The sequence below is a fragment of the Streptopelia decaocto genome (genome assembly GCF_964273445.1).
Source record: "Streptopelia decaocto genome assembly, chromosome: 8".
Taxonomy (NCBI): Eukaryota; Metazoa; Chordata; class Aves; order Columbiformes; family Columbidae; genus Streptopelia; species Streptopelia decaocto.
Genome location: NC_138662.1, coordinates 2,653,841 through 2,680,424, shown reverse-complemented (window position 1 = coordinate 2,680,424; position 26,584 = coordinate 2,653,841). Strand labels below are relative to the sequence as shown.

Sequence of the window (26,584 nt, the reverse complement as noted above, 5' to 3'; positions counted from 1 at the left end):
CCTGATTATTATTATGTGCACTAGCTATCACTATACTAGATGTACACTCCATATTTCTCCAAAATTCATTACTTTTCTGGTTAGCTGGGGCTCCTGAACTCTGCCTTTCTCAACCACATGTAAGTCAGTGTCAGAGCTGTGGGGGTAGCTGCGTATTTTACAAGGCCAACAGAGGCAGAAGCTCCAGGAAGAGTCCTTGGAAATACAGAGACATTTCTATAAAACTGCTGATCCTTAAGCTTGAGGTGGTCTTTGCTTGTAAGGAAGCTCTTCTAATTCCACTCAGATTAACATGACAAACAGCTGCACAAATTCTGTTTCAGTTTGAGGACAGATAAAACTGGCATGATTTCCATACCAAAATGTGCTGTGAATTTTATCCTCATGCATAAAGCCTTATGCAAGACTTAAACCGTGAACACTCAGGGGATTAATTCATTCTCATGGAACAAGGATCTGAAGCAAAAGAGCAGTTTTCTCGCTATATTAAAGGCCACAAGTCGTATTTCCATTTGCACTGGCATACCCTTCTTCCATGTGAGGGCCGGGGGTGCAGAGAACAGAAGCTTCAAGGCTTTTACTGTATCAGAAGCTCCAGATTCAGCTTGGTTTACTCCGTCTTCCCAAGAGGCAACTATTCTTTCTGTTCCTTTTCAAAATAATCCCCCAAATTTCAAACTCCTACGGTCATGCTTCACTTGGTCTGTGTTTCAAGACCTTTAATACCACTGTTGGTGATATTATTCCCAAAAAGCACCTCTTTTTTTTTTTTTTAGGCACTGAAATGCTTCTTTGCAGGCCTAAAGAGATTTGAGAGAGACATAGATGTGGTTGTACAAAACAAAACAACACCTGGGGAAATAACATCCGAGCACACGAGTAGCTTGATTCCAGACACTCGCCCAGCAGGAAAGAAGCTCTAGAAGCGATTTTTCTCAGAAGTCTTGTACACTGTGTGAACCAGGACTAATAAGAACGTTGGTTTAATATCAAGGAATGGGATTTGCTTCATAATTTTTTCCTTCAGTTGGATGCAAATTGAAGAAAGTATACATACGAGTGGGAGCGGCAGGGCCTTGAAGAAGCGACTCATTTTTGTTGTTTCAGCCTCAGCCTGCAGCTGATTGTTCCTGATAGTAAATTCTGGCTCGGTTATTGAATGTGAGATAGGTCAACCTTGCCCTGTGTGCTTTCCTGATGCTTTATTGGGAGATTTATCTCACACCTAAAATAGTGGAGGACACTAACCACTAAATTTAACTGTCATAAAATCGACAATCAGTGTCAAAGGCACCCTTTCCCCATAAAAAATAGGATCTTACTAATAATATCAACAGAGGCTCAAGATCAAATTTGGCAGGGCATGGAACAAAGAAATGTAGAATCTGAAGCACAGAAGCTCCTCCAGCTTCCAAGCCTGGCTTTGCACAGCTCTCAGGAGGGGGCCTGAACAATCAAGCATCATTCTGCTGTGCACTAAACACAGCCCATGGGTTATTACTTGTGCTGTCCTGAGATGACTGGTTGGGCACTGGGAGAAACTCTCTCTCTAGGTCATAAGAGGTGTTGCTTCCTCTCACCTCTTCATTCCAGTCATCTCTTAGATGTATAGATGAGGTTCTCAGGGACATGGTTTAGTGTCAAAGTTATGGTTGGACTCGATGATCTTAAGCGTCTCTTCCAACCAAAATGATTCTATGACATACGTTGCTCCTGGGTGAAGAAGGCCAAAGCATGTAGACCTCTCTCCCTCTCCTCCCACTCTCCTTCCCCAGGCTGCCCCGTGTGAGATGCTGCCTGGCTTGAACGGGATACAGAGCATGCCCTGCTCCAGGGCAACAGTTTTCATACTAGTGAAAAACTTTTGTAGCGAATCCATCCTCCCTGCTTTGCTTTTTAAAGCTTTCTTCCTCTCCCCAGACCCTGGCTCCAGAGAGATGTAAAGACTGGGTCTGTTGCATGCATTTCAGTGCTTTGTCGGAGGCCGTTTGCTTTTCCAGCTTGTAATTTCAGTCCCGCGTCTCCCGCCGAGCTGGTTGGGAGGCCGGGGCCCTGCAGCTCCCGGCTCTCCAGCACTGCGCTTCAAACATCACACACTTGTTCGAAACCAGAGCTGTTCTTGCTGACAGGCAGCAAAACGCACACACTTCCAAAGACAAGGCGTAGTTTTTGTCGAAGGTTTGCTATGGGGGAAGCTTGACGTTATAAGCTTTACTTTATAAAATCACGGGTAATATTGAGTTCCCAGACTGCTCCAAGCTACAGCTGTACAAACCGACGCTGGTACAAAGCAAACCCTCCAGTCACAGCAGGGTAATGGTGGACTGAATTCAGACCCATTTCTCCTTCCATCCCACCCAGGAGATAAAACAAAGCTGCATATAAACACATCAGATGCCAAATACAAAACTGGATAGGGGGAATCTCATTTCAGGATTGTCATCCTTTATCAAGCACTAAGAAAGCATGACTGATATTTCTATTTCGGATGTTCTATCCTGGACATAAGTATTTCCATCACTTGGCTTTCATCACACACAACGCTAGTTAACTTCAACAGCACACTTTAAAAAATAAATGATCCTTACCACTGTAATTATTTCAAGTAAAGATAAAAATCCCATGATGCTGTGACAAGGAGCTGTACCACACACAGCCCATTTTTCATGCTGAAGAACATCCACATTTCCACAAATTCCTCTACCCTCTCAATCCAGAACTAGGTTTAAAAAAACCCGAAAAGCTTGAACCAGCAATTGCAATATTCAAACTGCTTTGCAGCCCTGTACATTTTACAGGAAAGTGCTTTCCTTAATGACAGGGTAAGAAAACCTTGAATATACCTGTGTAAAACCTCTAAAAAAGCCAAAGCACAACCAAATGATCCTTGTTTTGTCCTTTTTTTGTTAAAAAATGGAAAAGCTATGAGCTTAAACATTTGTTCACAGCCCTATCAGCAGTAACTACAGATAACAAGGAAATCTGAAATCTCTGAGGTTTTGTGCTAGATTCGGAACACCAAGTTCATTTTTTGTTGTTGAAACCAAGCCAAATCCTTTGACCTATTTCTCAGCTTGATATATTTAAACTTTTTGGTGGGTTTTTTTGGTGTTAACCCTCATGAATGTCATTTTACCTGGCTGCTTCCTTGCAGATACAGAACAAGAGGTTCAGTCTTGGGGATGGTCACCCACATTTTGTACCAAGTCTTCCCTTTTTCAAGGAACTGGAGGTAGCTGCTGAAGAGGCTGTTTTCAGCTGCTAAGATGCTTTGCTTCTGCACAAAGAAGAAAAAAAGAGCCATATTCATTGACGCTTACATGGGCAAAATACTTAGAATTAAGTATAAAACGTACTTAAGTTGTCCAGAGTAAAATAATACTGTAGGGAAAACATTGGATAACCTGTAACTGAACAAAAGTTGAAGCATCATTATATACCCCCAAGAAACAGCACAATTCCATGTAACAGAAACGGATATTGAACCAGTGTTCCCAGTGTACATGAAGCTGAATTCCACTCCCACCCAGTAAATTCACAATAGCAATTAAGATGATGCAGTTAGTTTCTTACTTAGCAAAATAGGCTGGAAAATGTTTTCAAATTAACGAAAAAGGTGTATTAGCAGACACTCCTGGTGCATGGATGTGGAGATGTTAGACAAGTCAGAGCACACTAGGGCAAAAAAGGGTTGAAAGAAATGTTTGTCTTTTGATAGAAAGCAAAGAAAAACAGAATCCCTGTTCAGATTAGACTTCGCAGAGAAGCCTCCTGGGGATTTCTAGCAATAACATTTGTAAGGTGGGAATCTCCTCAGCTGCTATTAAGCTTGTTAAGGAAGTTTAATGTAAATAGGAGGGAAAGAAGCAGATCAGCTCTGATCTTTCTTTTCTATATACCTTTCTTGCATTTTACCTGATCCTTTGAAGATTTGGCACAAGGCTAGAAGCCTGAGAATATGAGGGAAAAAAGACTTTTCCCTGTTTTTGTACAGCTTTCTGCTGTAATTTGTTTTCTGGAGTAAGACCATAGGTCACAGTTCACCACTTTGCTTTTTGCCTTTTCAGATGAACTGAGCTCTCGGCTGCGCTGGGGTAGGTTCTCACTTCACTGGCCAACAGCTCCGCGGAAACAGCGCTAGAAAGTTTATCAGGACATAGCACGGTCTGTGCTGATGCATATTATGTCCTGATCGTCTGTAGGCATAGCTGTTGTGTATATCTGGAGTTCCCGATGGTACCAAGCTTCTGATCCAGAATCTTCTCTGCAGACACAGCAGTTCAGGAGCGACAAAGTGCATTTGTAGCTGTGCCCACTTTGTGTTCCTGAAATTCTGGCTGTGCCTGGGTACAAAACTTGACAAAGCACCTGAGCAGCACTCAGCTTCACTCTGGCACACCGTGCTGGTGTGATTATACCTGTGTAGGTACATTTAGCAGCCTGGAAAGAAACCTGACGTATTGGAAAGCAGAGCAGGGTAGAGCCTAAGACTCCTTGAGGAAGCATTTATTCCAGGAGCTCTGGAGATGCGCGGGCAGGTTTACGTCTCTTGCTCAGAGTCCAGCTCTTTCCCACGTCACTTGGTTCTGAGGAGCATAACAAGGTGGGCAGCAGTCTGGTGGCTCTCAGGAGTGGCTTCCAGAACAACATTTTTCAAGGTAAGGTGATTTTCAGTATAGGCTGCAACTATTCCCAGTGATGGCATAGGTCAGCACATCAGGGGAAGGATGATTTGTGATGACCTTCTCATTGTGTCAGTGGCTGTTGTGAGAATCTGATGTACCCCCAGAAGATGTGCCCCTGTGAGTCCACTTTCAACTGAGATGAATGTCCTCTTTTACACCTGCAGTGATTTCTGGCTGTGTTTCACAGAATCCCAGAATGTCGGGGTTGGAAGGGCCCTGGAAAGCTCATCCAGTGCAATCCCCCCATGGAGCAGGAACACCCAGATGAGGTTACACAGGAAGGTGTCCAGGCGGGTTGGAATGTCTGCACAGAAGGAGACTCCACAACCCCCCTGGGCAGCCTGGGCCAGGCTCTGGCACTCTCACCATGAAGAAGTTTCTTCTCCTCTTTCAGTGGAACCTCCTGTGTTCCAGTTTGCGCCCATTGCCCCTTGTCCTGCCACTGGTTGTCACCGAGAAGAGCCTGGCTCCATCCTCCTGACACTCCCCCTTTCCATATTGATCCCCATGAATGAGATCACCCCTCAGTCTCATCTTCTCCAAGCTAAAGAGACCCAGCTCCAGTAAAATAAATACAAAACCTTTTCTTCAAGGTGGACTGCGAAAAGCGCAGCATGTAATGGTACTCACAGCTCTGCCCATCATCTAAAAAAACATTGGTAAGTGAAGGTTCAGTTGCTGTGGATGAGGATAAAACAAATCAGTTTGACAACATGTTCCTTGTTCTTGTTAAAAAAATAACGGTAGGTTGTGCCGTTATCATGGTATACAGCTTGGTGACATCTGTAGCGCTTGTGAAGCGGCAGTTTGCACAGGGTAATTTGCAGAAGTCAGGTCCTGGAGAAAAGAGTCTGCATTACAGCAGGTTCAAGAAAGTTTCAGTGAATCCTTACAGCCTTCCCAAAGGATGCTGCACTTTTGCATGATCAACCAAGAAAAAAACTGTTTCAATGATATTTTGCCAGGATGTGAAATAAGGAGTGCAAAAGGATCTTCTATACAAAGTTTAAAGTGAAAAAAACCAATTCTGATTTTGCCAAGCTTGGCCAATAGCTATTGTGCATAACTCAAGATTGGAAACGCACCATAATAAAAAGAAGCCAGAAGTTTGTCCTCTTTTTTTGTTACTTTGAAAGCTGAAGGTTGGCTGCAAAACCTGTGTGCTCCCCTGTGTGATCAGCATCCTACAATGAACGCTCACCATTTATGAACAGCATTCAGGCTGCCATGCACATTCAAAGCGAATTACAAGCCAGAGAGGGTCAAATATCATGGTGAGGACAAAAAAGATAACGAAACGATTTTATTTATTAAAAAAAAAAAAAAAAAGAAGAAAAAAAAAGAAAAATAAAGGGACACCAAAGGTTTCTTATGAAATACCAAAATACCGTACCTCTGCAGCTGCTCTTCTCTTTTGTTCCCCGGCTGCTTCCACTCCAGCGCTGCACGGGCTTGCTGGTAACTGCAGAAAACACTCTTTACACACTCGATTGTGACGGCTGTTATCGGCAAGTGGTTTAAACTCGGAGCATTTTGCACAGATCACCTGTAACAGAAAGATGGTGCTTTATTAGTCATCATTAAAACATAACCCTTCGCCAAGGAAAGTGACTTGCAGAGCAGATGTTATTACAGTAAAATCCAGAAAAGTAATGTAAGTGTAAGATAGAGCGGCCGATATATTTTCTTTATTTACCTCCAATAAAAATTCACATTTTTGTGACCCCATGCTGTGCACTAAAAGAAAACATACACCTTTTAGGAAACACTTGATGATTAACAACATGCAAGTCTGCTTCTCTTATAAGCCTTTATGAGTCCAAAAGAGTCTAGGTTGACAAAGGAATTAGTGCTTTTTAATGCCCACCATAAAATGGTCTAGGAAGGACTGATTTTCAGAGTAAATGTGGCTGATGCTTCCTCATCACTTAGGCAGTTCATCCTGAAAGAACTAAGGAATCCAAAAATCACTGCCCATACAAGAACATAGCCCAATATATTATCCATTAAAAACTATTTGTCTGATGTCAAATTAACAACTTTTGACTCCTTTCCTCCGTGCCATGAAACCAGTGCCTGTGAGGAGTGATGGAGCTGCAGCTCTGGAACCTGTTTGCACGCTAAAAATCCAACACCCACTTGGAATTTACCGTACAACACCACACTACAAATGCCCTTCAGGTGCAAGTACATGTTATTATATGCTTCACTGTGAGATGTTAATTACTATATGAAGGTAACTGCCTTAATTCACCAAGTGTTAAGTGAAGTTATATAAACAAAAGCAAGCTAGCATCTTTAGAACCACAATAGTCTTTCCTTGAGATGAATTAACTTCTTTGATTTGAATGCTATTGCCACATCACAAATCATCACATAACCAACAGCTGTTTAACAATAAATCATTAATAATGTAATCTTTGTTATCTCTCTGTCCACAGGAGAAAGCTTTTATTTAATTTCTTTAGTAATACTGAGCTTTGCAATGGAACATTTTAAACCTCCAGAAATCTATTTAATGATTTTAGTAATTATTAATAAAAACAAACCTGGAAGGATGAAAATCCCAACTCCAGTGCAAAAGTGTGATTTTATTTTAATTGCAGAGACTGAAGTTCCTTTAAACATCCTAAACATTTAGGCCTCTCTTCAGCTGAAAATTTATCTTCACTTCAAATGAATAAAGGTATTTAAATAACACTATTCTGTACTAGTTACATTAGGAACACAAGTCAAGGAAGGCAGGTTTCAAGTCATATTGCAGAAATCAATCTCATCTTGGCTGTGGTTGTGATTTTCAGAAAAAAAACTGAGAATCAAGCTGTCCGCAAATGGCACAGGGGAAGGGCGGCTGAGAGCCTTCAGTGACCTGCCCTGAATCTCTAGGACTGGTTTCTTTTGACTTTTTAAGCAGGAGGAATCCACTTTGGCACAACCAAGTCTTGACGACTCTACTTTAGGGAAAGAAGATCCCATCCATCTTTAATATGGTACATTCAGCTGTTTATCCTGGAAGAGCTGGTGTGTGCAGTACGGCTGTCAGAAGGCCATTCTGTCTCTGCAAACAAAATAGAGCGGACAACCCTCTCCCCAGACACACGCACATCCCCAAGGAAGGCACCACCTTTCTTTTTATCCACCGAGGTGCTGTATTTGCCTTTAAAACAGCACAGACTAGGCCCACTGCAACAGAGTTTTGCCCTTTTTTCCTGTGATTACTGCGGGGAATAAAGCAAGTGGAAAGATCTGCTCTGTCACTGACCTGCCGTGAAGCCGAACACCTTTTAGTTCCTGCACTGAAAAAATTAACAATTGTCTCCAACGGTCTCTGCAGAAGAAACTACAAAGCTCAGTGCGTCCTGATACTTACTGCCCCGCACTGCTTACAGTGGTGCCGCCTTTTAGTGATGGAGTTGAAGCTTTCGCTGCAGCTCTTGCAAGCCTGTTTCTCCTTGTCTCGCTTGGATTTGGAAGATTTCCTACAGGAATCACTCTGAAATGAAGAGCACAATTAGGTGATTAAGAGAAAAAAAATATATAAAAGAGATCACAAAACAATTCATGGTGTTCTCCTACTGACAAAGATCCTCTTTGGGTTTCACACCATTTTAGAAAAGAATGCCCGTCAGCTCTGCCCACGGCCTCCGGCTGGATGGCTGGTTCTGCTGCGGCATTATGTGATCGCAGATTGCTTGAGCCAGTTCTTCAAGTCCCCCCTGCCTACTTGTGCCCTGACAGTTACCGAGCGACCTCCTGGCCCAGGCTGGTGAGGAGGAACCGGCAATGCGGGTTCTCAAGAAGAACTTTCCTTCCAGCACTTGCCTCTTCCTCCCTGCTGCAACGTGACTCGGTGAAGGTAAAAGCTGTTGACTTTGTGAGTGTGTTGTAAACTCTTCTGGTTTTTTTTTGGGGGGGGAAGATATGAAGGTTTTGGGAAAAATGGCTGGACTGAAGATGTGAATGGTGCTGGCAGTGGATTTTTGCACCACCCCATTTCAAATGCTCAATGTAGGAGTTTCCGGAGGTTCCTTCCCAGCTCAGGAGGAAACATTGAGCCCCTTGGGAAGGCATGGACACCAACATCAAGCACCTCTTGGCAGAAGACGCTTTCTATCAGCTGCCCAGGTAGCCAAGCAAGTTCACCCCCTTACGCTAAGCACCTAAGCTGGTGCATGAGGTCACTCAGTATAATTAAACACAGTTATACCATTTTCTGATAGACTGAAGAGCATTAACACAACCACGTGCGGTTCATAAACATACAGCTTCCCATGGAACTTCAAGCAGGCCCCCTGTTTTGTTTTCTCTTTGAAATACATGAACACTGTTCCCCCTCCCAGCCGGGACGGCTCTGTGAAGGGATCAGCAGCTTCCCGGGGATGCGCCCGGGGCACCCCCAGCCAGGCAGCATCTGCTGGGGGGTCCCAGCCCCAAGGAGGTGGCTGCACCGTGGTCCTGTGGCACAGCTCTTGCACGACAAGAGGCTGGGTAACTCTCTTCATTTTTGTTTGCTTGACACAATCAGTTAACAAACCACCGGGAGAAGAAACACTTCCTCTACACTGAAAGAGCAGAAGTATCTTACATTCTGTCTGAAAGTCAACCAGGTGAAGATCAGGGTCACTGGAGGTTACACACATTCTGGACTCCTTGACACCCTCATTCCCTTTAAACCACCCATGCACACCACGTCACAACTTAAGTCCACTTGAGAGAGAAGAACTGGCTCAAATTCCCCCTTCTTCAAAGCCTTTATTTAACACAAGGCTGTGGGCATATGGGGCGGGAGGCAGCAGCAATTACAGCTCCCCAGGAGCACCAGGCAGGTGTCATCAGCCCTGTGGAAATTGTGCCAATTGCCCTGCGGCCTCACCTTAGTGACAACTAACCTGCAGAAGTCACTAGTACAGATTTGCAGGCCAATTAAAAACCAAACCAAACCAAACAACCAACAAACAACAAATCCCCACCAAATTTTCCAAGCTGACAGGGCTCCCCCATCCCGCAGCCTCCACAAGTCCCTGCTGTGCAGGGAAGCACATTGTTTTCAGCAGAGCTATTGAAACCACCCGGGCTTGTCATGGCATTACACAACAAAACCACAACTAATTACTTCTAATTGGATTGGCCCTTCTCATTTTTATTATCTTTTCTATAGCTGCAATAGTAACGTTTCAAACTTGTACACAAGCACAGAGGATGTTTTGCAATTCAGCTTGGTGAAGCACAGTCACACGGGTTTGTTCATTCAGGAAAATCACTGCACCATATACGTACACCCCAACTGCTCGGCTAAACGGAACGCCCGCCAACCCAAGTCCTCGCCCACACAAAAGGGGAGTGCAGTATTTCACTTTTCTTGTGAAGAACCAGATGTAACCAGTATGCCATGGAATTACACCACCCGAACAATGCCTAATGAATCGCTGGCAAAAACATCCCTTTCAGACTCTATTAGGCCCCTCCACGTAACGCACATAATTAAGGCGATTTGAAAAGCTCTTACCGAGCAATCTACAGAGTAACTTTTTTATTTGTAACATATATATTGGCTAAAGTCAGCCGTTTCTCATTCTGATTTTGATGCCAATGCTATTTAATTTTTTAGAAGAGTAATTTTCCTTCCACTGGCTAGGGATGGGTTCCCCTGAAGTTGTTAGATCAGAGCATTTCCTCACTGGTCCATCTTATTCTTCCTCTTCTTAACAGTTAAAATTTGTATATAGCATAACGAGCCTTTTGATTCCTACGTTAAATACAATTTCACTAGAGCTACTGGCACTGCAAGAGCGTAAATGAAGGTGCCATTTAGCTTTGTAAACTGTGACTGGAAGACCATCTTCACAAATGCTAAACAAAAGCAGGTTTTGGCTTTCAATCGATACCTACACGTGCCTGCACAGGAAAAATGCTGAAGTTCCTCTACCATGACTTGAATGGACTTGCTTCATGTAGAAATTGCTTAATTTGATTTGTACTTCAATAGGAATATCCATCATGACCCACGTGCTTGTTTCTATAACACAGAGAAGACTCAAGCTGGATGGATCCTCTAATGGGTCTCATATTTGACTTATTCCTCGATGTGAAACAGTTGGGACAGTGTTCACTTTCAGCAACACATGACCCATCTATTTGACAAAGGAAAAAAAGCAGAAGGGGTATTATATTGGACAAGATTTGTTCTGACAGTTATGCATTTTAGACCATTTAACTTGTGGTGTAGCGTACAACAAACATTTAATACTAACTTCACTAATAAAAACAGGCCCTGTAGAAAGAGGTCTTTAAGTGTTTGATGAATACCAGCAACGTTTCATAATATTTCTCAACATTATGGGAATACAGTGAGAACACAACTATTTGAAACACTGCTATTGCAGCTGTAGAAAAGATGATAAAACTGAACATGTATTTTCTTTATGACTTGGAAAATTTCAACGAGCAATTACAGAAGAAAGACTGATTCAATATTATGTTATTTAACTGCTGACACTGAGAAGGAATTAAGAAGCCCTTTGCTTTCCATCCCTGTGAAAACGATGAGACTTCGCTGCGCGGGCAGCCCCCGATCCCAGCCGAACGGCTCAGGATGGTGACCTTGCCATGTACTTTTAACTGCACGCCAGCTGGACAGAGCGGGTTTTGGAGAAAACAAGGACATGCATTATAATTCACAAACCTTGTTCATCAAAGACAAATTTAACAGTCACTTTGCAACTGTGTCCTTTATTATACAAGGAACATTATTTACTGGTGATGCATGTTAAGAGGAAAGCTAATACAGAGCTGCTCTAGCTTCAACTGGAATATCTTGATACTAACGCACTGGAATAATTGTCGTATTTCTCATCTTTCTTGGTGTACCCAGCTCTGTTTTGAATCCGCTGAACCTGATGGGTAGCAATTGAGCCTCAGTGCTGTACGTGCAATATATACATGGTCTGACGAGACTCTTACCTGGGCAGACACACAAGCAACAAAGGCTGTTCAAATAATTTTCTTCTTATTATGCTTAAGCAGGTTCATGTTTTCCATTTACAAATTACACACTTGGACATACCCGCAATGGGGAAGAACATCAGCAGGTGCTACTGGAAATGCTGATTATACGTGAGAAATTGATTTAAATTGTATAGTATATTTTGTATTTCATAATGCAGCTGAATTGTTTAGTTTGTTTCTCTATAGGCCAATGTCATACATGCAAGATTACATGTAAGACAGTCTTCCACTAGCTTGTATTTTTCTCGTGCATGACGATGGTTGAACACAAACTATACAAACAGTGCGAGTAATGCTGTGCAGCACCCAGCAATGCAGCGCAGCACACAGTGACACTGTGCAGCACACAGTGACGCTGTGCAGCACCCAGCAATGCAGCGCAGCACACAGTGACACTGTGCAGCACACAGTGACGCTGTGCAGCACCCAGCAATGCAGCGCAGCACACAGTGACACTGTGCAGCACCCAGCAATGCAGCGCAGCACCCAGCAATGCGGCGCAGCACACAGTGACACTGTGCAGCACCCAGCAATGCAGTGCAGCACACAGTGACACTGTGCAGCAGCCAGCAATGCAGCGCAGCACCCAGCAATGCAGCGCAGCACACAGTGACACTGTGCAGCACCCAGCAATGCAGTGCAGCACACAGTGACGCTATGCAGCATGCAGCAATGCAGCGCAGCACCCAGCAATGCAGCACAGCACACAGTGACACTGTGCAGCACCCAGCAATGCAGTGCAGCCCACAGTGACGCTGTGCAGCACCCAGCAATGCAGCACAGCACCCAGCAATGCAGCGCAGCCCACAGTGACGCTGTGCAGCACCCAGAAATGCAGCGCAGCACCCAGCAATGCAGCGCAGCCCACAGTGACGCTGTGCAGCACACAGCAATGCAGCGCAGCCCACAGTGACACTGTGCAGCACACAGCAATGCAGTGCAGCATCCAGCAATGCAGCGCAGCCCACAGTGACGCTGTGCAGCACGCAGCAACGCAGCGCAGCACACAGTGATGCTGTGGAGCACACAGCAATGCAGCGCAGCACCCAGCAATGCAGTGCAGCACACAGTGACGTTGTGCAGCTCCCAGCAATGCAGTGCAGCACACAGCAATGCAGCGCAGCACGCAGTGACATTATGCAGCACCCAGCAATGCAGCGTGGCACACAGCGACGCAGCGCGGCACACAGCGATGTAATGCAGCGCAGCACACAGTGACACTGTGCAGCCCACAGCAATGCAGCGCAGCCCACAGTGACGCTGTGCAGCCCACAGCAATGCAGCGCAGCACACAGTGACGCTGTGCAGCCCACAGCAATGGAGCGCAGCACACAGTGACGCTGTGCAGCACACAGCAATGCAGTGTGGCACACAGCGACACAGCGCGGCACACAGCCCTGTAATGCAGCGCAGGCCACAGTGACACTGTGCAGCCCACAGCAATGCAGCGCAGTCCACAGTGACGCTGTGCAGCCCACAGCTCAGGCTGCCTGCGCTGGGCTGTCGCTGCCGGGCTGTGTGAATGTGCAATGCTGCAGAAAACCTGAGAGAGTCGGCAGGAGGCTCAGCAGAACCTGAGGAAGGAGACACCAGTTTGCTGACCACCACTACCACCAAGTGGTTTGCATGAGGAAGCTGTTTTAAGCACAGAATGTCCTCTCTCGAGCACTCACTGAGATGTTTCTATAGCGAAGTCATCATTAAAAATTAATATTTTTGAAAGCTGCAACTAACATCTGAATTCTTGCTCACGCTGATGTTATCCATTTGCTACAATACAGCTAAATGAGATCCAAGAATCAATATTACACAATTTTGGATATTTTTAGCTTTGTGTTTTGGATCAACTCAATTTTACTTCTATCTCAGAAACTGAATTTTTCTTTAAATATGCAACTTAAGGAAAATTACTTAATGTGTCAAGATATACTATACAAATCACTAACATGACTATGTATAATCAACTATAAAGATCTAATTTTTCTTTTTAAATTTAATTCCAACTAAAATCTGCATTCCCTAAGAAACTGAAGACCCACAGGTAGCTCACTGTACCATCTGTAACTTGAGGAACAGGGGACTAATCACAAAACTGACTACAAATACGTTAAAAATTGCTAAGGGAAAATATGAAATGTGAACAGACAATAAATAGCAAGGAGTATACTAATTACAAACACTTATTTTTAATGAGCTCTTGTTTGTGTAGGTCAGGTTGCTGGCTTGTTTAAAAGCTTTTCATGGATACTCTGTAAACTCTACCAGTAGGTTACAAGCTTGGTCTGGAAAAGCCTGCTAAGGGGCGCCTTTGTGATTTAAAAGTTCATGCTAATATTAATACACAATATCCTATAGTATGAGAGATGAGAACACTAAAAATTAGACCTTATTAAGGACTCAAAACCTCTGGTTTGACTCAGCAGCAGTGACAAATGTTGTACAGAGCAAAATGAAAAATACCTTTAAAAGTATATTTTACTTTCACAGCAGCCAATCACTTACAGGCCAGAGATGTATGAAAGTACCATCATCTCCTCTGTATTGGCAGAAATATGAAAGGCACACTCTGAAAGAAGCGTTAACCAAAATGTGGTTCTGGAGATGAAATCCCAAGTTACACAGTCTGACAGCATTAACCAGCCAGGTTTCCTCATCTCTGCCCTCCGCTCCCCAGCAAGCAGTGCAGCTCCCTATCAGAATTCAAAAACAAACACAAAACCCCCAATGCCACAACCGTACCCATCAACTTCCATCCAGCCACTGTCCCCATAACCACGTTCACACACGTGTGCAGATATATCTGGAACAGGAGGATTTAAATTCCCTGATGGTGCAAACTCCACAAGTAGCTGTGGGTGTAACGTGGCCAAGAAGTTAAGGACAGGACAGCTGCAGCAACAGACGGCAGAATACAAACTGATATACTGAAATATCTCATTTTCTTTTTTCCTGCGACAAAAGAAACACAACGGCCCTCCCTTGCTCTACGGAAAGTATCAGCTTCAAAAGACCTACCCCTCCGAACGCACCGCCACCATCTGCTCCCGGCATCGACTCCACCGAGCTGGTGCTGGCTATCTGCGGGACAGAGAACGACACACAACAACGTCAACATGGACATTCTTCCTGAAATATATTCAATGTTGAGAAAGAAAACATGGCATCATTTGCTTTTAGCCCCTCAACTATTTGCTTGTGAACACACTTTAATTGCACAGGTAGTCAGCCACCCCGATGCTGGGTTGACTACAAAGAGGGTGACGTTACCGACGGCAGGGACGTACGGAGGCTGCAGTCCATGGGTTCCATTCAAATAGCACTCAGGTCAGTTTTTCTTAGTTGCAATATATCTCTCAACCTCTTAATAAATGCAAACTGGCATCTATACGTACTTAATACATATAGAGGGCAAATAACAACCTTAGGTACACCAAAATCATAGGCTACATCCTAAAAGGAAAAACCATCCCATCTGCCATTAATGTACAGGGAGTTTGCAAGTTTACAGGTGGTTCTCAAAATATTGGACTCTTTATGATAAATTATCTTCCTTTGCTGATTAGACAATGTCTCATATTTCAAGGTTACCCAAATCTCCAGTGCATTTTTGCTTCTTTCTATTCGAAAGCAAAAAGGTTTAACCTCTGTTATTGCAAAAAAGCCCGAACTGTAGCTTTGAGTAAGCAGCCAAATTGAAGAGCTATTCATTCTGATACCCAGTTGTATCTATTTATATACTAATACAATCAGTCGACTCTTGAGAACAAGCAAATGAGCAACTGCATTCCCTGGGGCTGGGGCTGTGTCACAACTGGAACAAGTCCTCGGAAAATGCAGTTTAATGAAAGGGAGGCATCACGTACAGCTCCAGCCAACTACTTCTGCCTCTGCAAAAACCCAGCAAGCTGTGGGTCTTCACAGCATCTATTCCCCAGTCCTGCAGAAAGGAATCCTCATCAACCCATGTGTTTTGATCCCTCTGTGTAGTAAAAGGACATCTGTGTGCTGTGACACGGGACTTGGGAAAGGAAATGCAAATGTGGAGAGAAAACGGGGTTTGGATGAAAGACTGAGAAAGGCACCAGCAAGTTTAGGGAAAAGAGTAAACTTCTCTAGATGCCTGTTCAGATTCCCATGCACTTTTAATATTTATTTGGAATAATGTGCTAAAAATCAAATACCCTCTACTCTTAACCAGGAAGAGATTTCAAAAGGGCTTGTTCCCCTTAGGTTACCATTATCAATCCAAGCAAGCGAGATGCGGTGTGGATGAAGACATTTGTCAGAACTACCCCAGGGCTTGGGGGAGGAACAGAAACGGGGGCGTGAGGGGGAAATAACGACGATTTAACAGGATCTAAAACTCATGGTTTAACTACCAGAAGCAGTCCCAACTCTCAGATCTCGAGGACGCCACTTGTGCAGAGTCCTCTGCTGCACTTTTCCTCGCCAGCCTTCCAGTAAGGCACAAACAGGGTCCTTCCCACACCCCATGAGCCTCCAGCTCTTCCGAGACAAGCAGCAGTAAGAGATCCTCTTCCTCAGGAACAGGTTTAGATGGCTTTATAAAAACCCTTCACACAGCCTTGAAATGCTGCAGGTGAAAAGGGAAAACAGGGAGATGAGCATCCTCTTTCTGAAGGAACTAAGCCACAAAGGGACCCCGGAGCTTTCTGAAAAGACAAAGATGCTGTGACAGTCAGAGAGTGACTGGCGACAGCTCTGAACATTCACCTCCTGACAGCTGGGACGTCACAAATTCCTGGACATTGTTCTGCAGGCGGTATCTTAAGAATCAGATTGAATGTCAGCTTTCTGCACTTCCAAGAACCCGCAGGTCTGTAGGCAGGTTACAGGTGAAGATCAACCTCAGCGCTTGTCTGAGGCTGTGGAAGCCAGCAGGGAAAGCAGCAGCACAGGAAGGATTGCGTGCAAAGGCACGGGCTGGTCTGCAACTGAAATCAATCCTAAGCACTGTAACACAGCAAACGTATGCTCAGGGGTGGAGAAAAGCAATTTGGCTCTTTTTCTACAGGCTTATTAGAACCAATTTCTAGTAGCTGTTACAGATCCAGCCAGGAATCCATGAATGCATATCTGTTTCTTGACTCATGAGAGCAAAAAAGGGAAGATGATTGTCATTTTTTCCTCTGCAGAACACTGCCCAATGTTCCATAAAGATGATGAGATACGTATGGTGGACGCTGCCTACAGCAGCATATTGCTACTAAGAATGCTCTCAGTATTTGTCCAGTTTTCCTTACAGAACTACCTTCAGCTCTTTTTAACTGACAGCAATTTAGCTGTGACATCAGTTTTCAAAGCTGATTATCTAGATGAGATAATCTCCTAAAAATGCAGGTTAGCATTCTGGCATGAAAGAAATTAAAGTGCATACTGCACTAATATCACAGTCAGGAGATAAACCAGACTCTGCACTGCTCGACTTTTAGGAACCAGAGGAGTATAAACATGTGGCTACCCCATTAACACAGGAACAAAATAAGATAGAATTTACAAAGGAAGATGATAATAATAATAATGAAGTTAAACAGGCACTGTGTCTTCATTGGGTAGAAAGAAGTGCGCTTATTAGTTTGCTTATTAGCAAAAGATTTTTTGTCCATCAGAGCATCCTGGTTCTGAAGACAGCCATGAGTTAACTTAAAAATATAGGTAAGAATTGACTATTTTTCCACTTTTTTTCCAAGTGTTTCTAGCTAGTGAATAGCACACAATCCGTAAGCTCTGCCATATTCTGAAAATGGCTCATTGCTGGCTGCTTTCAGCAACAGGGTCCTAGATCTGCGGAGATCTCCGCGGGCAGTCTGGTTAGCGCTGGGATGAAAGGAACGTCTAACAACGCCCCTGAGCCCCCTGGGAAATCAGCCAGATAAAACCCCAGCTTTATTGAGTCACTGCATCAGATCTGGGAAAGGCGAGGCTTCCAAACCGTTGGGTATCCAAAAAAAGATTTAAAAAAGAAAAACTTTATGAGGGCAGGGGAATGGGAGGATAAAAAGATCCCCAAGTTTAATCACTGCAGATCGACCTTCTCTCCCTGCGCTCCACGATGTTTGACCACTGACATTATCAATATACAGGCAGCTCTGCACAAAATTACTAAGAATTTCCCTCTCCCAGGCCTTCTCCCCTTTAGGTTGTAGCAAATGACTGTGGTCAAGGTTATCACCATCATTTTCAAGTCGAATTAAGAGATATTGTTATCATCCTCATGTGAATACTTCGAGAACAAAATTCCTAGCAGACACAGCATAGAGTAACACATTACAGTTGTAGAGAAACACAATAAACTTTCAAGACTATTTTGCATATTTAGTTGAAGAGTATTCTTTCTGAAATCTATATATTATCTACAATACACTATTTTAAAGATCCTTTTAAAATGCATCGATTTCCTTTCAACTCTTTAGAACTTTTAAAAGAATAATAAAATGAGAAAAGAGAAATAATCCCCAAAACGATCTCTGAGAAGATGGGGAAAGGTAATGAAAAAAACCTCCCAGGTACACAAACATAATTCCAGACAGCCAACCGCTCATAATGTTGAAGAATTACACCTGTTATGCTAAATGAGCCACTACTTTGGAAAAGATGACTGATAAGTCTCTTGCACTGGGTAACCCTGGGTAATTTATTCCATACCTGCACGGCTGAGTGACTGCGACTGATACGCATCTGAGAGCCAGAGAAATGGAGCTGACTGTACCATAATGTAATATAAAAATCAAGAAAAAGGTTACACTACTTTAAAGTCAGCTGTGTAAGTCTAGTTTAACTGCTGGTTACAGAAAAGGAGAAATAAGCACCCATACTTACCGAGGCATCAGCAGGATGCTCCTCCTCTTGAGAAAAAGAGCTATTAAAAGCTCTAAACGTCTCACTGTTCTGTTTGTGCTTTTCAATTGTTGCTTGAATGACCTGAGACAAAAAGTCCAGCAAAGATGAGAAGCGTCACAAAAGGAGCCTTGGAAAAATTCTCTTACAGCAAGACAGTTAGGATTATCATTTTAGTCAAAACCTCTTAGACTTGCATAAATGAAATGGAAACTTAAAAGCCTTAATAACTACCAAGGGTGGTGTTAACTCACTACTGTTGAGATTAAAAACCAGGACTGTCATCAGACAGTGTCTCTACAGGTTCTCCTGCTGGCCTTGGGGGCTGCAGGACACGGGAACCCTCCAGAAGCCCCGGATGCTGCCCGGGACCCTGCGGCACCAGTGGGACCCTGGGGTGGCAGCAGAGGGACCCTGGGGTGGCAGCAGAGGGACCCTGCCTGTGGCTCCACGTTCCTCCGTAAGCAGCTTCACCAGGCTGGACTACCTGGTTTCCTAGCACAGACACATTCATCTGCAACCCCAACAAGATCATTTTAAAAACAGAAGTTCTAACTGCATGGTGCTCTCCACCCGTATCATAATGGTTTTGTATTAACCTGGATCCATTCCCTCTTCTCCTCTTCTGTCCTGTTAAAACAAAAGGAAAAATACAGAAAAAAAATCATAATTCTGCTTCAAATGTTTTCAGTAAATTCAAATTCACATCTTTGCAGTTTTATACGCATTAAGATTTCAGCTTTGCTATCCACTACTTCATAAACATTATTAATAAGTATTGACCTAAATTATTGCCAAAAAAGTGCCAAAAATGTTTGAATTACTAATACAGTGCAACCTATAAGCACTACTATAAACACCGTAAGCACTCAATAAAGCAAATCAACATAGCACTTCAACACATTCTGACTTGGGACCAACAAATTCTCTTGCATATTTAAGTCAAGCGTCTCTGGTGTTCATCTCCTGGTTTAAAGCTATGTCACACTAGCACAGCCATAGCCCCTACATCAGAAATTTCTACATGAATATTCGCAAACCTCAAAAGACAGAACGAGCACCATACCTGGCTTGTAGTTCCAGCGATCTCTTTTTTCCTGTTATTGAAAATGTATGAGCTACGTTTTGCTTGGCAATTTCTTGGACCTGTAAAAAGAACATGTCAGTTTCTTACTAGTCCCCACTATCTTTCAATCATTTTTAATGACTTACAAATATATACATTCTTTGAAATACTGAGCTGAAATGATTGCTCAGAATACAGTATAGAGGCAGGAAAAACAAAGGATTGTTTCTGTAATTACTCATCTTGCTACAAACCTTCTGAATCTGTATCCCAAACCAGTCTCCTAGAGCAGCAGGGAAAAGTTGGGTGCTGGCTTTCCAGCAAAGCATGCATGGAGTCACCCATTTCTCACCCACCTTTGGATGATTACCTCATAATTAAAATTAAAAAGAGCTCCAAAGCTGGACTTTAATATTTTATTATATTCCTACAAACATATATTGATATATTTTTAGTTTCAGAGGGATCTGACGCTATCGAGTGGGGAAGCAATAAAACAGGGGAAAAGAAGAGATGCAAACCTGCAGTCCTGCAATGTCCATCTTCTCTCGAACACTGAACTTCTGGCCTATGAGCCTCAGTTTTGGCACACAGTACAGCACCATGCTGTTAAACTGCAACAAGGGAAGATCTGCAGTTAAGGCATTACATGCTGGACAGAGCCTGCATGTTGGCAGTTTAGGAATCTGGTGCGTCTTACTCTAAGATGTAGTTCTTAGGAGAAGATTTAAGGAGCAAGCTAGGCTCGTGTGTCATCACTTGGGAGAAGCTGGACAGACAGAAACATGTCAGCCAATCGCTCCTCCCTTCTCCTCCGCTCTGGTACCAATTCAAGCACCTTGAAAGCAAAGGAGAGCTGTTCTCTCCGTGCAGCTGAGAATGCGGCTCCTCGGGCGCTTCACAAAAACGCAGCCGCTGAGAAGGGGGGCAGGAAAGGCCCTGTGGGGCCTGACAAGCCATCAGCAAAGGCACCAGCCTGGGAGAAGGAAGGAAACCCCCAGGGAAAAGACATCAAGAGAAAAGTGCTGCTGGGAGGAGGGAGCAGCTGCGCTCAGCTGGTGAATGCTTTTTGTAGCTATCACTTCACAGCACAACTCTGAAAATAGGACAGCAACAGAAAAACTCACCAGGAATAAATACCTATCCTGCGCTGTGCCGTTCTTCGCTGAAAGTTTCTGAATGTGTCCTTCTTTAATGAGCTCGTTGGCTGGGTTAACAATGTCCTCTTCCCCACCAAGTCGCTCATAGACTTCCAAGAGCTTGTGCATCTTTTCCTGCAAGTGAAAAACCCCCCGCAATTTAAATAAAATAAATGATTCCATTTGGCCTGTCACATTATCATTTCTGTGGTAAGTGTAAATAAGTAGGAAAGCAAAAAGACTTTCACTTCTGCTATTGCTTTGCATTTTCAAAAATTAATGAATACCTGTTCCATACTCTTCAGTCACCCCTCTATTAGTCACTCATGAGTCATACTTGAATGGTACCATTTTGAGATCAATCTATTTGCTATTTTTAGATGTTCCTATTCAACAATAAATACGTATCTTTGGAAGCAATGGCATCGGGTGCAGTAAAATCAATGGCCAAGTTGAAGACATGTACATTACCAAATTGTTGCCAAGTTTGAATTGACTAACTCAGCTTCCACCCTTACATCTCAGACTAAGATTTCTGTTACAGTATGAACATATTTCAGCTTCTGAGAAGTTTCAATACAATGGCAGGTAGGTCGCCATCAGGAAGCATGGTCTTATTCTGCATTTCTAAGCTCAGTCTAAAACCTCAGCTGTATGGGGAATGCTACAGGGGCCTCCATGGCAAAAAGAACCTCTGAAATATGCCAGGATGAAATGATTAAAATATAGTTTTATCTCATTCAGACATCCTTACATCTTGGTCAAAATTCTTTATGAAAGAATTACTTCTTCCTTTTCAGCAAAGCACGGTTTCTACTTAATATAAAGTCATTCAAATATTAAAGTCCCCCTACACGGTATTCAAATGGATAAAGGTAACTAGTTCACCCACTTGCAGCTGCTATATTAAGTACTACCACAGCTTTAACAAGTCAAAATAAGAAAAGTGTGTAAATCTTGCTACCGAGTTACAGCATTTGGAAAGGATTGGCTTTCAACCACGAGCTGGACTGATGTGCTCCAAATGGCACTGTCAGCAAATGGTCAGAAAATAAGCACAGAGATCTATGCAAGTACACCCAAATATGCCCAAACACATCTCTAAATCATCTCTCTACCTATCTATAGATCGAGCTGGAATTTCAGGTCTTTACACGCTTTATTTACCCCCATTTGACTTGAGAATTTTCACCACAAACACCCATCACGCCAGTTCCTGTCCTAATCAATTCTTCTGACCAACGATTAAACAAATGAACAACCAAAAAACCTCACCAGAAAAACCCAAACAAAACCAGACCATTGAAATGAATATACTGTAAATCAAAATGGCAGGTGGGGGGCTGTGGATTCAAAACAAATAAGCAAATGACCTAAGCTTCAAAAGGCAGCGGATTTTTTTTTCCATCAAACGGGAAAATGAGCAATTTAATTTAAAAACAAACGAGAAAATAAAAAGCATTTTCCTTTGAGTCTCTGCTTGGGCAAACCCTATTAATTATAGAAGAAATCAATGCCATAAGATTAGAGGGTTCAGGTTGTTAGCAGCAATGAACGGGGGTTGCAAAATTATTACAGCCGACTTTTCTAACAGGTTTTTGTGTACTAACAGAAAAAGCACCCAACACAGAAAGCAACTGGCTGTAGTTTCATATTCCTGCTGTCTGTGGAGACACTGTGCACAGTCCCCAGCAAAACAGTTGCTACTTGTGGAAGAGTTGCTCAAGTCCCCAAACCAGAAAAGCTTCCACCTAAATTTATCCTTAACAAGAGAACACGCCAGACTCCAACAGAAGTAGACGGTTTCGAAACTGGTTGTCACTGAGACATAGTGAAAATACCCAGCCGTGAGCTGGTTCCTTCCCTGTGCAGCCAGAGGAAACGTGTCTCATGGTGCCAGCACACCCACCAGAAGGAAGCGAGGATCTGTCAGGGAAGGGGACACAGACCTGGGACCTGCTGTCGCTCAGTAGGTGCTATGCCAGATACGCAGCATTTCAGATCTATTAGATGTACAAGCTCCTGAGGCACTTGGGTGCACAAAAGGGATAACACCTGTAACTATAAAGTCAGTTTACCTTAATCATAACGCACTCGCTGTTCTGTATGTGCATGTGCCATCATTCAAAACCTCCACGGTCTCAGGGTTCCCAGCTTTGGAAGTATAGCTTACCAAAGTGACCGACACCTGCTAAACGCACTCTCTGTGCATTTAAAATGAGCCAAAATCAAATCAAAACAACTTCCAGTCCAGTGAAGTCCTGTAGGGCTAAAAAATTAGTGTGAAAATCTGAAGGATATCTTCTGTAGGGACCTAATGCTTTCAACTTTTTTCAATGAAAAGCAACTAATGAGTTTTATGAAGACGCCCTTTTTCAGTTGGGTACCTAAGAATACCTAAAAGTGACATTTAGGCCCAACAACCCATGGTAACTGCAAAAGGATCATTTATGATCAAGAACTCAGATATCGAACTGAGGTTTAAAGCCTGCCTCACTGTATACTGCTTAGCCTAGTGCAGTGGGGGACCACTGCTTCAACCAAGCGTTTCAGTCAGATTACAATTCCATTACACAATTTCTACTCACCATCTTTCGGATGGCTGCATTCGAATGGTTCGCTGCTGTAGATATGAGCTCCAGTGATTCTGCAATAAAGGTAGCAGCAGTTATGCATTCTACAGATTTTATCTGTTAATTGCACCCTGGGTTTTCTTTTTCACCTCCCTCAGTGTTCCTTCCTGTAAAACTGCTGTTGCAAAAGCAAAGACTGCATTTTTTCCTTCCAAAAAGTAAAAAGAACACTTGTAAGTGATTATATACACAATCGCTTCTGCATGTTCATCTGGTCCATGCACATCTAAATGTTTAATCTTCCTCTCCTAAAAATCTAGGCAAAAAAAAGTGCACACTTTCCTTGGGAAGCACATACATTTAGGACCATTCTTGTTTTCTTCCTCTGGCTTTTGCAAGGCTGTCCTCCTGTATTTGTCCCTGGCCATGCAATGGATTAAATAAAAATGCCAAATATTTTGCCATTACAAACCTCAATATTTTGTCTTAAGTTATTTGTCAAAGCTCTCTTCAGTCCTTGAGCCAACATATCAACACTTCTCTACTCTAAGAGCATTCAAAACCCCTTTGCACTGTGTTTGGCAATAATTTGATTACTTTAAATCCCCATTTATACTATAGCCCTAGTTGAAAGTATTTGAATATGTCAAGAAAAATCTCTCCAGGATTTTATTTTACTCATTATCTAGAGAGGAGTTAACACGTACTTTCAGCATCTTTCCTGTCTGGAGACTCTTCTGGAAGTTTCTTCAAATAGTCTTTGAGGAGAAGCTCATAACGAGGAATCCTTTGCACTGGTTCAAGCATGTGATGCTGTAATGTCAGGTTTCCACACACCTCCTGTTTCTGTAATGGAAAGAAAACAAGCACAGAAGGGTTTGGTTTTGTTCCTGCCTTTGGTGTTGAACAGCAATGAAAAATGACCATTCACATGAGTCAGAGGAGCGCAAAACAACTTCTCAAGCTATCATAAAATCATTAAGGTTAGAAAAGACCCTTAAGATCATTGAGTCCAACCATTAAGCTGGCACTGCCAAGTCTACCACTGGCCCATGTCCCTGAGAACCTCATTTCCATGTCTGTCCAACCCTCCAGGGCTGGTGACTCCAGCACTGCCCTGGGCAGCCTGTTCCAATGCCCCACAGCCCTTTGGGGAAGAAATTGTTCCCCACATCCAACCTCAACCTCCCCTGGTGCAACTTGAGGCCGTTTCCTCTGCTCCTGGCGCTTGTTCCTGGGGAGCAGAGCCCGACCCCCCCTGGCTCCAAGCTCCTTTCAGGCAGTTCAGAGATCAGAAGGTCTCCCCTCAGCTCCTGTTCTCCAGCTGAACCCCCCAGGTCCCTCAGCCGCTCCCATCACACTTGTGCTCCAGCCCCTCACCAGCTCCGTTCCCTTCTCTCCACTCTCTCCAGCACCTCAAGGCCTTTCTTGGCGTGAGGGGCCCAAAACTGACCCCAGGATTTTTGCTTTTAAAAATATAATGTCACAGTGTAACAGAATACAAAATATTTCTGTTTATGGGAGATTAAGTGAATTTATTATCTCTCAGACTTTTACGGCACCATGTTTCCCAGAAAATACAATTGGCATGTGAAGAATCAGAGATTTTGGCAAAAATTAAAAGGCACATGGAACTGCACAACTGCCTGTTAGTGCTTGGTTTATATTCCCAAATTCACTTATTACAACCTTCTCCATTGTCTTTTTATTCCTGCAATAGGATGAACCGTAACATCAATGGGGAAGCAGAGGAGAAGTTGCTTCAAGGCTCATCAGTTGTACTCATGTGCCAAGTGTATCGTCTCTAAAAAGTCAGCAGTGACAAAACAAACTGTTCCAAACATGAAAAGTTCAATGGTATGCAATTTTTAATACTGCAATTCAAATGACTTTATTAGAGGAAGGATAAATGTTTATTCTGCTTAATTCATGTGAGAATCCAAATCACAGCACTATATATATATTAAAAAAGTACTTATGTGATGGCATAAGGAGAAAGCTGATAAAAGAGAAGTCCTAATAAACTCACCAGCTATTAAGATTTGGTCCCAGTACATGGATGTGAACCGAATAGAAAGTATGTTTTACTTACAGGTCAGCTAAAGTAAACTTGATAAGTCAGTCATTCACTTATAAGTAGCATGTTATTTTTATTTTCTGTTCTCCCTAGTCTAGCAAAATTACTAATTGTTAATGCCTTAAGCTCTGTAACTGTTCCATTAACAGCCATAGGTGGACAGTGTGTTGCTGCAGGATCACAACAGACTTCAAGTGTTATTCTGAAAAGTAACCGTGGCTTTTGCTAGCACAGAGATAGGGCAGATGAGTGGACTAAGTGTGCTGTGTCACATCTTTGCCTCCTGCAGCTACAGTTATTGACAGAAGCAAAAGGTGCTGTGATGTTGCCGCTGAAATAACCTGCAGTGAAATACTGTCACGGGTAGGCTTCAGAATTACATGGGCCATTTGCAGTGCCTGTGTCCGTGCTGCCTGTCAGCGTTTTGCTCGAGCAACCGCAGAAATCCTCCCGGACTCGGAGAGCTGCGGGCTGACAGCAAACACGAATCATTGTGTTGGTAGCGTGGTGGTGGGAAGAGACAGATGAATTTTAGGGCAGGCAGATGCCTGTGCTGAATGGAAACCAGTCATCAACTGATTGACATTTCACACAAATAAATAAGGATTCCCAAGCCATATTATGCCAATTAGCAACATACCTGTATGTTCTGAACAACATCTTTGAATGGAGAGGACCTCTGCATACATGTGTTCACCATGTCCATTGCCCTGTCAAAGTTCTTTACATATTCTCCATACATCTTCAGAAAAGGCGCCAGTTTCTGGAGGATATCTCCCAGCCGTGGGTTGACATTCCTACAGGACAGAGCCAGGTAAGTACTGACACCTCTGGAAATCAATACCATCTTCAGAGAGAAAACACTAAGACTTTCACAGTTGTCTCCCACATGCACAAGCACTTACACACAAGCAATCAAGGTATTTCAGGCTAAGTTTAGTTTAAAGTGATCTATATGGTGACCTAGATGAAACTTTAGACATTAATCTAGATGGACAAAGGATATTTCTGCCCCCACTGTTACTCTCTTAAGTGAAGATCAGGTTCAAACTGACTATGTATTATTAAAGAAACATCTATATGTCTCTATTGTCCAGTGCAAAAGCTTGTGGGAAACCTATCCTTTTAAAAAATCACCTTTTCCACCAAACCTCTGAGGAGGCTTTAATGCGGTGGTACCC

General features: G+C 43.2%; 1 protein-coding gene across 4 annotated transcripts in view; it reads right to left on the bottom strand.

The window, feature by feature from the left end:
* The window catches only part of FGD3 (FYVE, RhoGEF and PH domain containing 3), a 105,792-nt gene that overhangs the window by 4,308 nt on the left and 74,900 nt on the right, over positions 1-26,584 (bottom strand). For 3 of the 4 annotated variants that reach the window (XM_082060374.1, XM_082060373.1, XM_082060375.1), the window contains exons 7-18: positions 26,044-26,200; positions 24,034-24,172; positions 23,342-23,400; positions 20,742-20,888; positions 20,136-20,228; positions 19,615-19,694; positions 19,148-19,178; positions 18,531-18,632; positions 14,706-14,768; positions 8,056-8,178; positions 6,079-6,231; positions 3,137-3,277 (exon numbers count right to left, since the gene is read on the bottom strand). In XM_082060374.1, the coding sequence (XP_081916500.1) occupies positions 3,137-3,277; positions 6,079-6,231; positions 8,056-8,178; positions 14,706-14,768; positions 18,531-18,632; positions 19,148-19,178; positions 19,615-19,694; positions 20,136-20,228; positions 20,742-20,888; positions 23,342-23,400; positions 24,034-24,172; positions 26,044-26,200 (1,288 nt within the window). Of the gene's footprint in view, positions 1-3,136; positions 3,278-6,078; positions 6,232-8,055; positions 8,179-14,705; positions 14,769-18,530; positions 18,633-19,147; positions 19,179-19,614; positions 19,695-20,135; positions 20,229-20,741; positions 20,889-23,341; positions 23,401-24,033; positions 24,173-26,043; positions 26,201-26,584 lie in introns of those variants that run through there. The other variant, XR_014184793.1, reaches the window with a different exon arrangement.